Source organism: Limulus polyphemus, unplaced genomic scaffold (genome assembly GCF_000517525.1).
Source record: "Limulus polyphemus unplaced genomic scaffold, Limulus_polyphemus-2.1.2 Scaffold2248, whole genome shotgun sequence".
In the NCBI taxonomy this organism is placed as follows: Eukaryota; Metazoa; Arthropoda; class Merostomata; order Xiphosura; family Limulidae; genus Limulus; species Limulus polyphemus.
The window spans coordinates 115,022-130,828 of NW_013667858.1; the positions used below are offsets into that span (position 1 = coordinate 115,022).

At 30.9% G+C, this 15,807-nt stretch overlaps 1 protein-coding gene across 5 annotated transcripts in view; it reads left to right on the forward strand.

Annotated features, from left to right (window-relative positions):
• Window positions 1-15,391, forward strand: part of LOC106466403 (heterogeneous nuclear ribonucleoprotein L-like) — a 27,703-nt gene extending 12,312 nt beyond the window's left edge. For 2 of the 5 annotated variants that reach the window (XM_013926690.2, XM_013926688.2), the window contains exons 2-14: window positions 768-811; window positions 1,054-1,123; window positions 3,152-3,237; window positions 3,355-3,451; window positions 3,655-3,718; window positions 11,091-11,165; window positions 11,388-11,574; window positions 11,753-11,972; window positions 12,459-12,580; window positions 12,763-12,967; window positions 14,187-14,244; window positions 14,489-14,584; window positions 14,922-15,391. In XM_013926690.2, coding sequence (XP_013782144.1) covers window positions 768-811; window positions 1,054-1,123; window positions 3,152-3,237; window positions 3,355-3,451; window positions 3,655-3,718; window positions 11,091-11,165; window positions 11,388-11,574; window positions 11,753-11,972; window positions 12,459-12,580; window positions 12,763-12,967; window positions 14,187-14,244; window positions 14,489-14,584; window positions 14,922-14,980 — 1,383 coding nt within the window. In that variant the 3' untranslated portion in view covers window positions 14,981-15,391. The remainder of the gene's footprint in view (window positions 1-767; window positions 812-1,053; window positions 1,124-3,151; window positions 3,238-3,354; window positions 3,452-3,654; window positions 3,719-11,090; window positions 11,166-11,387; window positions 11,575-11,752; window positions 11,973-12,458; window positions 12,581-12,762; window positions 12,968-14,186; window positions 14,245-14,488; window positions 14,585-14,921) is intronic. The other 3 variants (XM_022394400.1, XM_013926689.2, XM_022394403.1) reach the window with 3 other exon arrangements.
• The last annotated feature ends 416 nt before the right edge of the window (window positions 15,392-15,807 follow it).

Genomic DNA, 15,807 nt, shown 5'->3' on the forward strand with positions numbered 1-15,807 from the left:
TCACACTCGGTTTAGTAATGAAACAGACTCTATTTTCACAAACAAATCTTTAGTAAAAATACTTCATTGATTTTTTTGTGTACAAAAGACTTTGAATCATTACTGAAAGTCTACCAAATTTTGTGAAAATACACTTATGGCAGTAAAAGGCAAAATGTTTTTAAAATGGTTGATATTTTGGCTAAGTGCAATTTCCTTAAAATCTAATTATATTTTAAAGCAAAATGTTAAGCCTTTGTCAGTTTTTGTTCTGGAATCAGTAAAGCAATTATACTTTTAAATGCAAGAATTGTTTAAAGCCTCATGGCTCTAATGATGTAAACCAGCCTTTCCCAAAGCATTAGGATATTCAATATTACCATAATGCAGAATTAAGCATTTTAGTATTTTTATGTGTATCTGTGTGTTATATCTCATCACTTAACTCTCTGTCATTTAAGGGGTGTGTGTGTGCAAGCAACTATTTATTAAGAGGGTATAAATGACAAAACTTTTGGGAAATGCTGGTGTAAACTAAACTGCATGTCATAATTTTGTTGAATTTATTATTTGTACATGTTGAATAATAATTAAATATTTAAGTGGATAAAAATTCTTTTAAATTTTAAAATTCCCATCACTAACTGGAATTTATGCAGTTGAAGCTTAATTTCTGCAACTGTGTCAGTGATCATAAGTATGGAGATTATTATTTAAAAGCCCACTAAAAATTAATATTTTGTGGTATAACATCATGTGATTAAATTATTTTACATGTCTATTTTCAGGGATATGGATATGGGTATGCTCCAAATAGGGGTGGTGGACGAGGGTAAGTCTCATTAGATTTTTTCTGATAAAAGTGATTTTATTATAAGTTTCGAGTGCCATTTCCCACTTTCCATTTTATTTATTCTGTGATTGAAATTACTGTTCAATTTTTGGTGTTTATGAAGCACACTGGCTTTTTTTATTACATGTACATCATTCTAGAGTATATACTATGAATTGTTTAAAATAGGACAGTGCCTAATTATTTGCAATAAGTATTTCTTAGTGTTTATTTTTTTCCAGGCAAGATGAAGACCGGGTAAACCACATTTTGCTAATGACTATTCTTAATCCCGCATATCCCATCACTGTGGTAAGTGTCTTGACATTTGCATATGAAAATTGGATTTTTTTGTGTATTTTCATTAGTTTTGTAGACTTGAAGTTCTTCTAGCTTTAAGCTAAGTGTCAATTTTAAGTGTATGACCACTTGATTAGTAAACAGTGTCTATTTCAAAGTAAATTTGTAAAAGTGATATGCATTTCACCCTCCAAGCATGGGTCAGTCATTGTACATGAGGACTTTTAAGACCTTCAGCTATTTACCTTTTCATATATATTTTGTAGTTTCACTGCCTGGCTTGTACATTTCTTTTTTGTTGGTCCTGCAACCACCACCACTAATGTTTGAAGAGCAATACCTCACATTTTCAGATTCTCAACACTTAACCTTTTATCATCCATGGAAGGGTTTTTTCTATTACTATAATTGTTTTAAATGTATCGATGAAGGTGATTAAGGGTTACATATGCACACATGCAATTTTGTACTTGTGCACTCTTGGTTAGCTAAGCCAAATTTTTTTTTCTCCAAATCTTTGATGACAGAACAAAATTACTTTTCAAATGTGCTTTCCATAACATAACTAAATTAGAAGGTCCAAAAACATTAAATGTTATGAGCATCAACTAGCATACCAACACAACTAATCAAATTCTGTAAAGGACTGTTAACTCTCAACACGGGCTTGATCAATTTGACCAATCACATGACCTCTTTGTACTCTATTAACTCTCTCAACACAGGGTTAACTTTCCCACGGGAACAATGTTGCTTCCCCTGAGTGAAATTGATGATTATCTGTTCATAACACAAGGTTATACAAGTTATATTGTGAAAGAGGGGATGTGGCAAGAGGGGTCTGATTTTCTATTTGGTAGCTCGGTAACCAAACAAAATTGAAGGCTATAAAAATTATGGTCTGTTTGAGCAATAACGATTTTATAGAGTATTTTACATTTAATTTCGTACATTTTCGAGAGCTGATGGATAAATTAGGGATGATGACATGCTAAGACAAAATGTGTCACGTCTGTTGCAGAAGTGGAAATTCAGGATTTTATTATATATTTACTTTTAGAATTAAGAACTTAAATCTTGTATACTATTAAAACATGGATTATTAGCTAAGATTTTATGCTATTCTAATTGGTATAACATAAACAAAAAATAGTTTAATAAAATTTTGAATTTAAGGTAATGTGTAACATAAACATAAAAGAGAACTATTAACAAAACCTGAAAGAGAGGATGTGGCAGAAGGGATGTGGTTTTCTATTTATAGCTCCGTAACCAAACGGAATTAAAGGCTATAAAAAAAGTTATGGTTCATTTGAGCAATGACTATTTTATAGTGAGTAATGTTGGATAGAGTATAAAAGAGAAAATGTTACACCAGAAAAAAATTCGGTATGTATTTTAATGTTGCCTTGTAGAATTAAGAACTTAATAATACATATTTTAATAGTATACAAGTTTTAACTACAGTTTTATGCTATGCTAATTGGTATAACATAAACAAAAGGTAGTTTAATAAAATTTTCAATGTAAGACACTAAAACTTTGTCATGCGTAGTAAAGGATACCCGAGGTAAAAGGGTTAAGAAATTAACAAATGTATAATACTTTATAATCTACAATTTGATACCAAGTTATTGACATAAAATAGTAGATCAACAAAATGTCAGTCTACAAACACAATGATGTGGATTTTGCCACATGACCATAGGAATACTCATCTTGGTAGGGTTAATTGATGTTACATTGAAATTGTATGAACTGAAACAGAACACAGTATGTATACGTCACTTGACACGGGAAATTTTCTTTTAAAAGCTAGATATTAAAATTTGAATTATAACTACAGTCTAATGCCTATTATATTGACATACATTGATAATATAGTAACTTTTTCATTTAACTCTCTGAAATTAAATATTGTGTCAAGTCCAGAGGAGCCAGATCTATGTTTAAAGAGTTAATTGGTACTACTATAATTAAAATCTTCACCAGATACTTTTAGGATTTTCCTTTTTGTTTATTCTGGTTTTGTTTTTACAGGATGTTATTCACACCATCAGTAGTCCAAGTGGGAAAGTGCAAAGAATTGTCATTTTCAAAAAGAATGGAGTACAGGCAATGGTTGAATATCCTTTTACTGTTTTTTTTTAATTGAATGTTCATTTAGTCTAAGCTCTGAGTAACTTTTTTTTATTAATATGTTGTGGTCTCCTTTTTGTTTGGAACCTTAACTTGTTCATCACATTTGACAGTGTAGAATCTGCGAAACGAGCAAAGCAGTCATTGAACGGAGCTGATATTTATTCAGGATGCTGCACGTTGAAAATTGAATATGCCAAGGTGAGGGCAATTGTGCAAGACCTGGTGTAATTTTTAAATTTTTTAATTTTCTAAACCAATTATAAAGTTTCCCCCAATGACCAGTTCATGGGTAATTTTTTTATTGTTTTGTTGATTTATTGTAAGTTTGTGAATTTTGAATTTTTTTTCTGGCGATGGATGGATAAGATTTGCAGCAGTACTTAACTGTATTAATTTTTCAGCCCAAAAGACTAAACGTGTTCAAAAATGACAATGAAAGCTGGGACTACACGAATCCTACCCTTGGTAAGTTGAAATTTTTCAAAATGCTTTTCTTGGTTTATAATTTCAAACTATAAAGTACAACTTAGTGAAATGTAGATGTGGAAGTAAAATATTTCCGAATTACAGTAATTTTAGATCCCCCCCCCCAAAAAAAACAAACAACAAAAACTGGTCACTGTTGAGGATTGTGTTGCTCGTTTTGAAATTTTTGGACATCTTGAGCCTTATTGCTAAAGATAATTTGAAAAATAATCTTGGATTCTTAGACTTAAAATTTAGATCTAAGGCTTTATAAATAAAGTCCAAATTAAAGAAATATTCTTAAATTAAAAACTTAATCTTTTACATTGCACTACCTTAAGATTATAATAGTGTTACAGAAGTTTGTATAAGTTGTAGAACACACTCTTAAAGAATTCACCAAATTTTGGAGGGGATTGAAATAAAAAAAAAAGTGAAATGGATGCTAAGGAGGGAAGTTGTTTAAGAATTTTGGGTGAGACTACTCTTTGGATTCTCTAGATAGTGCATGTTTCAGTAATGGAACAGCAGTAATTACAATTCTCTTGGGACTCTAGTTTACAGAACTTCTGGTTAACCCTTTTGTGGCGGGCTTGTGCAATTTGCAGAAATCAAGTCACTAATTTATTAGTACATACAGTAATTCTGAGGTTTCATAATGTATTCTTTCAAAAACTGATAAGATTTTGTTAAAGATCAGAAGTATCTTGTACACAAAAAGTGGTGTTTTTATAATTCTGTTTTTACTAAAAAATTAAATTTTTTTTGTTGTAGTTATTTGCATTCAAACTAACAAATTGCCTGCAAGGTGATATTCATTTTAAGTATAAAAAATACTTTTCTTTGTCTTATAGTTTTCATATTTTATTTGCATAATCTCTAGAACTTCCTTAAAGGATATCAAAAATATTTTTTATCAATTTACAAGATTTTTTAAGTAATGTTTTTTTTTGTGCCTTTTTTCTTTTGGAATGTTGACTATCCAACATGCAAAGTAATTAAGATTAAAAATAGTTTTATGCATCAGAAAATTTTCAAATTTCTCATGCAAAATTTTTTACCTCCATAGTTATCTAACGTTTTTTAAGAAAAAACTTTATTTTTTCTATCGAATCTCTGTACTGGTTCAGTCAATTTGACCGACCTCGTAATCACCATAAAAAATTAGGAGATAGATATAAATTATGCTTTTTTCATTCTAGAATGACTGCAAATTATAACACGAAAACACTAGTGTTTAGTTTAAATAACTTAAGTCTTATAACATTATACATTTATATGTATTTATTATATTAACCTTTTCAGCCATGCCTAGCTAACATTACAGAAATTGCAATGATGTAGTACACGTGCACTAATGTTATCATATCCAATAATATAGAACTGGCCGTTACAAAGTGACCTGTCTTGGCTTTGTTTTAGTGGACTAGTATTTTGGAAAATACAGTCACGTTGCAGTAATAATACATTATATACGTATATAAGTTATTAAAATTTTCAAACATTTTCTTAAAACATAGAACAATAGATAAAGAAGTATAGCAAACAATTCTCTTCTAGTTACAAACTTTGTACTCACTTGCTGTAAGTTGCTAAGTCTTTTCAAATTTTACATGTGGAGGCTGTAAAATGTAAAATTTTTTTTTTAGGTTTTATGTATAAATTTTGAAATACCCAAAAATTGTAAATTGCTGCTTCAAATCTAGCATAAAAAGAAAGTTTGTGTGACCTAGATATTTCGAGAAAGCCACTAGACATTCTGATCTCTTGATCGGTTATTCACATGTTGGATTAGGTGTACGTAGGCAGGTTTCCCAAAAATGGAAAGGTTTGGGCGAGGCCACTGTTTGAGTGCTATAGTCAATTTCATGTACTCTGTAATGACAACTTGGTGCCATTTTCAAAATAACTTGTTAATTGTACTGTAAAATTAGCTAATTCTAATGGTTATAATGTGTATGTTATGTCTACATGGGGGCTATAAAGCTCAAATCTGTTGTTGGGCATGGCAGCTGTCAAGAGTTGAAAATTTTTGTTACTTCTTCCAACTATTAATTCAGAGAACTTTGAAAGAGTCAAAAAGATATTTAAGCTCCTTATTGTCTAGACGTACCTCTACAGTACTGCCGTTGTAGTGTCAAAGATATTGTCAAAATAGAAATGTTCATAGCTTCTTGGTCGCATGTTAATACATCTGAAGTTTTAAGTAGTTTTTTAAAGGTTTATTTTGAAATAAAGGACTTAAAACTTGGATAAAATAAAACTTTGAATCATGACACACATTATAATAATAAATTTACATACATTGATGTTAAAGATGTTTAATTAAATTCTGAATGTAACACAGTGAATTTTGCAGAAAAGCATTTAAATGAGCTCCCGTTGCAAAAGGGTTAATGAGGTGGGATAACTTGTACGAGTTAGCAGTTACTCTTTACTGATTTCATAATAGAAAAAATGGCTAAAGCAAATGGGTTAATTACCTGTACCAGGCATGTTCTGCCGGTCTTCTGTAATATCACCCTCCCCACTAACAAGTTTCAGATTGAAACATGAAAATTGTTTTGGGGGTATTTTAAGATTTTGTACCTAGCTGTAGTAAACATTCAGTTCATTATTTAAGACTGACATCTAGTGGTGAGTACATAATTTAATGTAAAAACAAATTACTTTTTTGTACTGTTTTCTCTTTGGTATTTTTAATGTGTTGTTTAACAGATGTGTACTGCCAAATTATCTAGCTAACTTTAATTAAGTGATTTCCAGTAATTTTTCACAATGTTTGTTTTTAACTTTAAAATCAAGTTTTTAATGTTTTAAGTTTACACAGTTTACTAGGATATTAAACATAACTCTTTGTACCTGAAGTTTACAAGATGTATGTTAGAGTATTAAAATAGTAGTTTCTGAACTTGTATTGATAATATTTATGGTTATTGTATATCATTTTCACAAAATGTCAATTTTTCTTGCACTATAAGCTAAATGTAATTTCCAGTTCTTATAAAACTTACCTGCACTCTTCCTCTTTAAGTTGAGATATATATTTAAACTCAAGTTTGTTGTGTTTACAAGTCCATTTTAAACATGTCATTACAGTCCAGATGCACTTAAACATTCATAAATATTTATATAAACCTTAAACTTGTTTCCCAGATGAGCATAGTACAAGTGTAGGTGTATATTAAAGTTTGATACTGTTGTAGTGGTTTTAAAATTCAAAGCCTATTTTCTACACTTTGTGGGTATATCTATAGAATTTGAGATTTTTTTTAACAAAAAACCTATCAACCACAAATGAACATTAAACCTATTCAGTGTTTATAGCAAATGTCAATTTCATCAAATTAAAACTGTTACATGGTGATATAATAGTACAAACAGGTATTTGTTACTGTATTTTATATGATGTTGTCCTGTAGAATGACACTGGTTCACAGAGAATGTAGCTGCATGTTAAATGTAAATTAAGATGTTGAACATGAGAAGTCATTTGTCACAAGATCAATTGTTGGTAGAATACATGTTTGATTTTTAAAAAGTTAGTTAATTTTTAACTGGAAACTTCAGTTTTGTCACTTCCAAATTTCAAATGTACAGATGTTTTTGACATACCACTTGCAAAGCATTGTAAATTTTGATACATTTCACCTTAATGTGTTCATGTGTAGCCAATTTATTGTCACTACTAACTTTAACAATGTGAAAAGCAATACAAGATTTTTCCACAAAATGGTGACTTGAAAGATGTCCATATCAAGATAAATTTGAAACATTTATTCAAAATTATTTTGAAGGGTAATGAATAAAACAATGTTCTGTGAAAGAAATTTTGAATTTTCCTAAATGTCTTATAGAAGTAATTCATGAATTTTGCAAGAAAGCACCATTTCTATCCCAAAAAGATAATTTATTGCATGATCACTTATATTTTTTCCATTAGTTAGACCCACTCTTCAGCTAGTACATTTGTTTATGCGACATTGAATGCAGAATTTAATTACTGAATCTTGTGGTGTTCTACAGTGGTCACAACTACAAGTTGTTAGTTAGGTGCTCAAAAATTTCTTTTCCCTGAATGCCTGATATATATATGAAAAATGTGTCATAGAAACCAAGTGATTTCTTGTTTAAATAGTGTAATTTTGATTTATCGTTTGAGCATTGCTTTCATAAAAACTCAATGTGCCACTTGCATTAACAAAAATACCATTTTGTATTGTTAGTAAATCATCTGCTCAGATTTTAAAATGTGGCTGAAAATAATTTGGAACAGCTTTTAGGTGTGCTAAAAGATATTTGAAACTATATTTAGAAAACTACTAATCTTTATAAAATGGAATATAAAAAAAAAAGAATGAAATAGTCATTGGCATTTCTTGTGGCTTGTTGGATTAAAACTATGAGTGGAACAAACATAATCAGTATTAATGTTTATGCAGATAAAGCTAAAGATTTTTTAACTATTTCATAGCTAGCCTAAAGATTAAAACGTACTGGACAATAACGTGAAATTTTATTAAAGGTCATTAGTAACACTTTTGAAAAAATGATTAAGTATTCGTGTACATGTGGTAATAATAATAATGTACAAAGTGTAGCTCCAATACATTTCATTAAGTTTTAGGATTGCCTTTATCTCTTAAGCACTTGCTTGGGGTCAATGTGGACCTTAGTCAAATGATAATTCCATAAGTTTTTTTTTTTTTCATCTCGTCACTTTATTTGTAAAGGAATAATTGTTCTTTGAAATCTTTCTAGAAATAAAAAATTTTTAGTTTGTACTAGCACATGTACACCCCCCATGAGTACTTAAGGGTTTTAAGTGATCCATGTGTACTTTTGCTGGCCTTACATTGAAAGTTTTTAAAGGGGATGAATACTAATTAATATGTGCTAGGATATTTTGTACAAGCAATACTGTATTCAACAGTTGCAATTACAATTACCTGGTATCTCAGTATTTCGAGTTTTTGGATAGTGGTGCTTTCTTTTATGAATATATTAAATAGTTACACTAAACTTTAACCCTTGTTACATTATGTGAATAAACATGCCTTGCTAATTTAAATATTCATTTCTATATGAAGTGCATTTTTCATGTTGTTAATTAAAAGTAATGAAACAGACTCAATTCAGTTGTGTTCAAGGCAAAATAGTTTCATGTCATGAGTTTTGTATGTAAACTAATCACAACAAATAATTAAGATTCATATTGCCTCCAGAACAAATTGTACATTTTCATGTTGATATTGTCATTGAAGAAGTTTATATAGTTTTATAGAAATCAGACTTTATTGGTGGTGGTGTAAATACATAGTCATTTCAGTATTTTCATGTAAACAAATACATTTTTGTAATATTGTCAAGTATTACATGCTCCTGTTGGTAATGATCTTGAACAAATTTTCCAGAGGGAACTAAAATTTTAAATTCTGTTGAAAGAAATATTTCATCTTCATGTCAGTATAATCAGAACAAATGTACATTTTCATATTGATATTCAGATTTAAAAAAAAAACATTTGTAAATTTTATAATTTCAGTATTTTCAGATATAAACTTTATGTCAATATTGGTTTTGGATTAAATGCAGTTCATATTTATATCAGAAGATTGTTACATTATCATGTCAGTATTCTCACCAGTGAAAAAAATTACATTTTCATGTTATCTTCAGTGAAACAGTACATTTTGCTGTAATACTGTTTACAGAAGAAAAGGGGAATATATGCCATTGAAATAAGGATTTTTACATCAGTATTGTCAGAGAAGCAAGTACATTTTGTCAATCATTACAAGAAGACATAAGTACAACTTTGTTCCAGTGTTCCTCTGAAGAAAGAGTACAGTTTAACTTAAAATACATGTATAGGATTGAACATGCACATTCTCACTTCTCAGATAAAATGAATACACTGTTATTTTAATTCCATCAGAAGAAGTAAAATTAAGAGGGTTAACATCATCAGTGTTCAAACCTACAGTTAGATGAGTTGTGGTGTTTTACGTGCAAAAAAACTTCCATTCAATCATAGTCAGTGGATCCCATTTGAAACAAGCCTTTGAAAGACATTAAAAAGGCATCATCTACTCAGAGATTACTTTTTATTTAGTGAGAAGAACCATAGTGCAAATACTTATTCATGTCTGATACAGACACGTATTTCTTTCCCATGACTGCTATACACAAGTAAAGTTTGAATCATGATGTATAATTAAGCTGCAGTTGTGGGAAAACAGATGTTCATGACCAACATCTCAACACTACACGGTGAAAGAACAGATCTGTGCATTACAATTAATGTGAGTGGCAAGAATGCAGACCTAGAACGCTGACATCAGAAGACATTTCACTGAAGTCCTCATGTACACCCAGTACTCCTTCAAACACAGCCACAAAATTTACTGTTGTCAAAAGTTTTCTGTGTTCTAAAGCATTTCAACCCTGCATTTAGGCAAGGTTGATGGACTTAGAAGGCAGCATTCCTGGGGCGAAGGTGTAGTCGCTCTTGGCTGATGTCTGCCACTCTGATCCTCCAGACATCTCCACAGCAGTTTTGTAGTCTTGGTGAGCTGTCAGAGTGAGTCAAGCATATCAAGGGGGTTGTAGTTACTTCTGTCAATGTGTATCTGAGGTAAAAAATTGATGTACTATTTCTACTTGAAGGTAAAATTTCTCAGGTACTGATTTATTATGAATCATTTGTGTAATAATCACTAAAACTAAATTATTAGTATACTGAAAGTTTCAACATGTTTTCAAATTACTTGATATATGGCATTAATAGTTTAATATTGCCATACTAATTTTAGAAGTCTGCTGTTTCCATGGTATTCTGTATTGTGGTTGAATAAAATGTTTTGCACAATGTCCAAAAATATTTATTTCCGGTTTTAACTACTGATTTCTTTGTACGTGTCTTTCAGTGATTATTGGAATCTTTGATGTTAATTTCTGTCATTAACTTACTGTTTTAAAAGTTGTATCTACAAAGAAATTACTATTTGTGGAAAGTCTTACTGAAGCTGTTTTTTTTCCTACGATCTTGAGGCTTTTAATAATTTTTTTGAAAGATTTTAGATTAATTTTGTAATGTATTATATATTTACCATTTTTCCAGTTCAACTAAGCACAGAGTTAATTTCTCCTTAATATTGATCAGAGATATTCTAAGTCGAATGAATTAAACTATTCAATTTTTCATTTTAAAGATATGGTAGCAAACTTTGGTAAGTTTCTAGTTTTTGGGTATTGAGATGAATGCTTGAAATAGGTTAATGCTTTGTAAATATTAAATTTAAATTCCTGTCCTTTAGACTTTCAGGAGATTGAATTGTGCACATTCATCATTTAGCTTTTTCTTACACAGGAAAAGCACCAGGCAATGAAAGACCTGCCCTTCTCCAGGAACCTCCACGTTTTGGAGGTGGTCCACAGAATTTTAGTGAGTTTTTTTAACTGCTTCCAGGTTAAGAGATTAAAAAGATCAGTGCTTGCATAAAACCAATTCATGATTTACTTAAGAAGACCACAAGTATTGGTTTATTGAAATATAATCAATTTATTGTGGCCTTGTAATTATTATTTTAGCCACTAACGTTAATAAAACATTTCTCTGTATTAAAAATGCTTCATTCTAAGGCATTAATTTCTCACTTGATGAAAGGAGCTGAAGGAGGACGTGGGCCACCAGTTGCTCCAGGATATGGGCCAGACAGAGGCGATGGATTTGATGGATACGATAATTCTGGACCTCGTTCAGTACCTCCAGCACCTGGGGGTTATGGAGCAGGCGAGCCCTATGCACCACAGGATCGTTACGGTGGACCACCACCACCAGATAGGTTTGGAAGGTATTATGTTATAACGAAAATGACAGACTTAAATTAATTTTGAAAATTATCCTAGATGTCTGTGGAACTGAGAATCTAAAAGGTTATTTTGATATTTTATACTTGTACCTATTCATACGTTTTTATTTGCCCAGAAAGAGCATCATTGTGATCTGTTTGTAAATTGATGTTTCCATAGATTTGGAGGAGGAAGAGATGCTTATGATGGCCGCCCTGAAGGACCACCACCTGGCCCACCAGGACCACGTGGTCCAGGCTATGGACCTATGGGTGGACCCCCACCTGGAGGAGCTGGTCCTCATCAAGGTTCTGTTATGATGGTGTATGGTTTAAATCCAGAGAAGATGAATGCCGACAAACTGTTTAATCTGTTCTGTCTATATGGGAATGTGATCAGGGTGGGTAAAGCATTTTTAACATATTTGTATTTTGGTTGCTGTCTGTATTGTAAAGATTAAAAGCTACAATAAAGGAATCTTTAAAACAGTTTTGCAACAAACTAGTCTAAATAGATAATGTTATATACTTCATGTTATTTTAATAATGAAGTATGATGTCAAATTTTCTGTGTAAAGTTATTTCTGGTTTAATGTTTCAGTGAGCTGTGTAGCTTTAAAAGTCCCAACTTTTTGACAGCTGTTACAATGTTAGTAACAAAGGTTTACTTGAGTTTTCAATACATGTTGGAGTTTCATGGTTCTAGACCCTAAAAAGATTGCTTTAGTATCAAAGCAAATCTAGGAAAAAACTGAGTGGAGATGGGGATCTGTTTTTGAGAACCTGATCACTAATGGCAGCACCCAAACCCCAGACTAATTTTCCTTGGATTTGCCCCACAATCCACCATGTGCATGGTTTCTATAATGCATCTGATATTTTTTTAGATCAAGTTCTTAAAGAGTAAAGAAGGTTGTGCCATGATTCAGATGGGAGACCCAATTGCTGTAGAAAAAAGTGTCACCCACATGAATGGAGCCATGTTTTTTGACCACAAGATGAATTTAGGGTATTTAATTTTCTATTCATAAGTGTTACATGTTTCGTTTTGTTTTTCTACTTAACAAAAATCATTAAGATTTACCATAATATCAAATGATTGGTACTTGGAAACTTTTTTAAATGAAATTTGTACAAATGTAAGTGTACTTAGCAACAAGTTCCGTTAGTAATTAAAAGAATTTATTCCAGCTATTCCAAACAAGCTTTCCTGAATGATGTTCAGCAACCATACGAACTTCCTGATGGCACTCCCTCTTTCAAAGACTACATGGGGAACAAAAATAACCGTTTCACGACCCCAGAAGCAGCCATGAAGAATCGGATTGCACCACCTTCCAAGATGCTTCATTTCTTCAACACCCCAAGTGGAATTACTGAAGATGAATTGAAAAAGGTGAGACTAGTATCAATCTGGTTAGTAGTAGAACTGGAAGCATATTTTAACTAGTGGTTAATTAATTTTTATTAAAGATCATTGTCAGTTAACATGGTTTATAACAATTGTATAACTAAATTATTAAATTTTTTTTATTTTTATTAAGAATATTAAATTTCTTTATTTTTGTAGGACAAGACAGTGTCATGTTTGGGTCAGGAATATAAAATTAAGTTACTTGTAACCTTTGAATATACAGAAATTATTTTTTTCCAAATTTTTGGAAAGATTTGGTACAAAATGTTAATTGGTCACAACACCATTTTTTAAAGTATACCTATACACGAGAAATGTGTAGAACTGTACTTGGCTAGTGTTATCTGTTACGACAATGAGGCTTGCATTGTTTTGCTGGATTTCATACCTTCTGTACTTATGTTAGGTTTTGATGCGAAAAGCAGTCTTTGGTTCACTGAAGTGGCAAAGTCCTTGGGCTAAGTTTTGTAAAATAAATTGAACAGATTTATACTATTTTGTAGCGAAGTTAATTACATACATGCATGCATAAAGTTTCTAGTATAATCTAACAATGGTTACTATTAAAAAGTTGTTTTTATTTTAAGGTTTGTAGAAGCACTAAAGCAAGGTATATTTTTACTTTTAAGACATTCTTCCTTAAACTACAAGCACAATGTAGATACTCATTTTTGATTTTTTTTTAATGCTACAAGAAAAAAGTCAATAGGCTAAATTTTAACTTGTGTAATTAAAAATGTTGGTATTGGCAGACATGGTTCTGTAACCACTGGCTATCAGTGTCAGCCAAGAAAATCTTAATCAGTGCATCCCTAAAAAAATGTAGACTTAATGCTGTTTTAAGAGGTTTACTCAATTTTAAAAAAATGTTCAAACTTGTTTTATCTGTGTGAACTGAAAAAATTGCAGTTTTAAGATTTATTTTTGTCTTCTCCTAAGCTTATGATTCTCAGATTAAAATTCAGTTTTATCATCTTTTTAATTTCTTCACAGTTGTGAATTTATTGGTTAACGTGTAGGTGTGTTTTATTGCCAATATTTCTTAAACTCTTAGGCATTTTTGCCTAAAGAAAATTAGCCCCTGAAATAAATTTTATCTTTCAACTTGATGTGTAATAGTGTAAGTTTGGAAAATTATTCAGCATTTGAAAAGTTTCAGATAGAACTTGTGATTATTACATTGTATTTAATTTTCTTAAAGCTATTTGAGGATGCTGGGGTGAAGCCACCTGTGTCTGTGAAAAAATTCCAGTCAAAATGTAAGTTTTTCTGTACTTCATAATTCCATTGAAGTTGTAAGTGCATGTTTGGCTTAATTGTGTCATTCTGTTCTTAAAGGTGTGTAGTAAAATTTGTGTAATATGAGTGTTAACTAGAAGATAAGACCACAAGTAATTAGCATTTGTCTTTGTCAGAATGCCTTCAGAAACTATGATCTGATAACTTTATTGAATAATTAATTGCCTTAGTATTAATGTACATTAACCACTTTATAATTACTAGCTGAGAGAAGCTCATCCGGACTACTGGAGTTTGCTGGAGTGTCTGATGCCCTTGAAGCTCTGGCTGTTGTCAACCATAAGGCTATTCCCAACCCTGGTGTGTTATTGTTAATATCTTTATATTGTGGAGTGATATAGTTAGACATAAGTGACTTGCTAATGGATGATGGCAGCAGTTTATTGCCAATTACATATTTTTCAGAGTAATGTTTAACAAATCTTAATTTAGTAGACATACCTGCGTAGCAAATACTTCCAAATGATATGCTGGTATTAAGAAGAAAGTTCTTAACTTTGGGTTTTTTTTTTTTTTTTTTTACTTATTAATTAAGCATACATTTAGTTTTTCATAGATGTTTAGTTTATTTGTCTATAATTTCTTGTGCAAGAAGTGAACTTAAACTTATTTTGCTCTTTTCTTTTTTTTTTTACAGATAGCAAATTTCCATACATCACCAAACTGTGTTTTTCAACCACTGGACCACGCTTTTAGATATCATTAAGTATGATGCCATTTTAATGTTTAACGTTTCCTGCACTTCAAACTTCAGTGGGCTCTGTTGGTGTTTGTCTCAACTAGTCTTAGACAAGATGTTAAGGAGACTGTTTTTTTTTAAATGTTCATTTTAGTAAACAGTTTTACCTCTGCATACTTACACTTGCATCATTAATCACCATTGTCAAAATATAGAAATTGATGACTTCCTTTTGTGGATATTCATTGGTTAAACTGTCAAGTCTTGTCTTGTAAAAATATAATCGCATTGACTTTAAGTAAATGGCAAAGGCTTTAATATTATTCGAATCTTGTAGGTTTTATGTACAATTTTGTTTAAAGCTAATTCAGTCCAGCTGTGGTTGATTTCTTTTGTTACATATGAAATAAAGATGTCCAGGTATGAAATTTCCGTGTAGTTTTATAACATGGGTTGAGTAACAAAAGTACAAAACTGTGTGTGATACACCTCATCAAGTGAAGTCATTCCACTATTGTTTTAAATAAGAATGTATATCCTATACATGCACAACAGCAAACTTATTGTATAACTTTTCGAAATATTTCGTCACGTGAATGATAAAAATGGTGGTTAGAATGATATGACAGAATATTATATCAAATGAAACCATTTAAAAGTTAATATCTTTAACCTACAAACAACAGCTTGTTTATAAAAACTGTTTAAATCTTGTTTAGAAATTGTTTTAGTACTCTGTAATACAGGAAACTTAAACGTAATAAAAGATGTTGATGTCTTATAATTATTTTTGCAAGGAAGCTTCCAAAAGATCAGTTTTAGAAAGTTCTTCACGTTTTGGTTT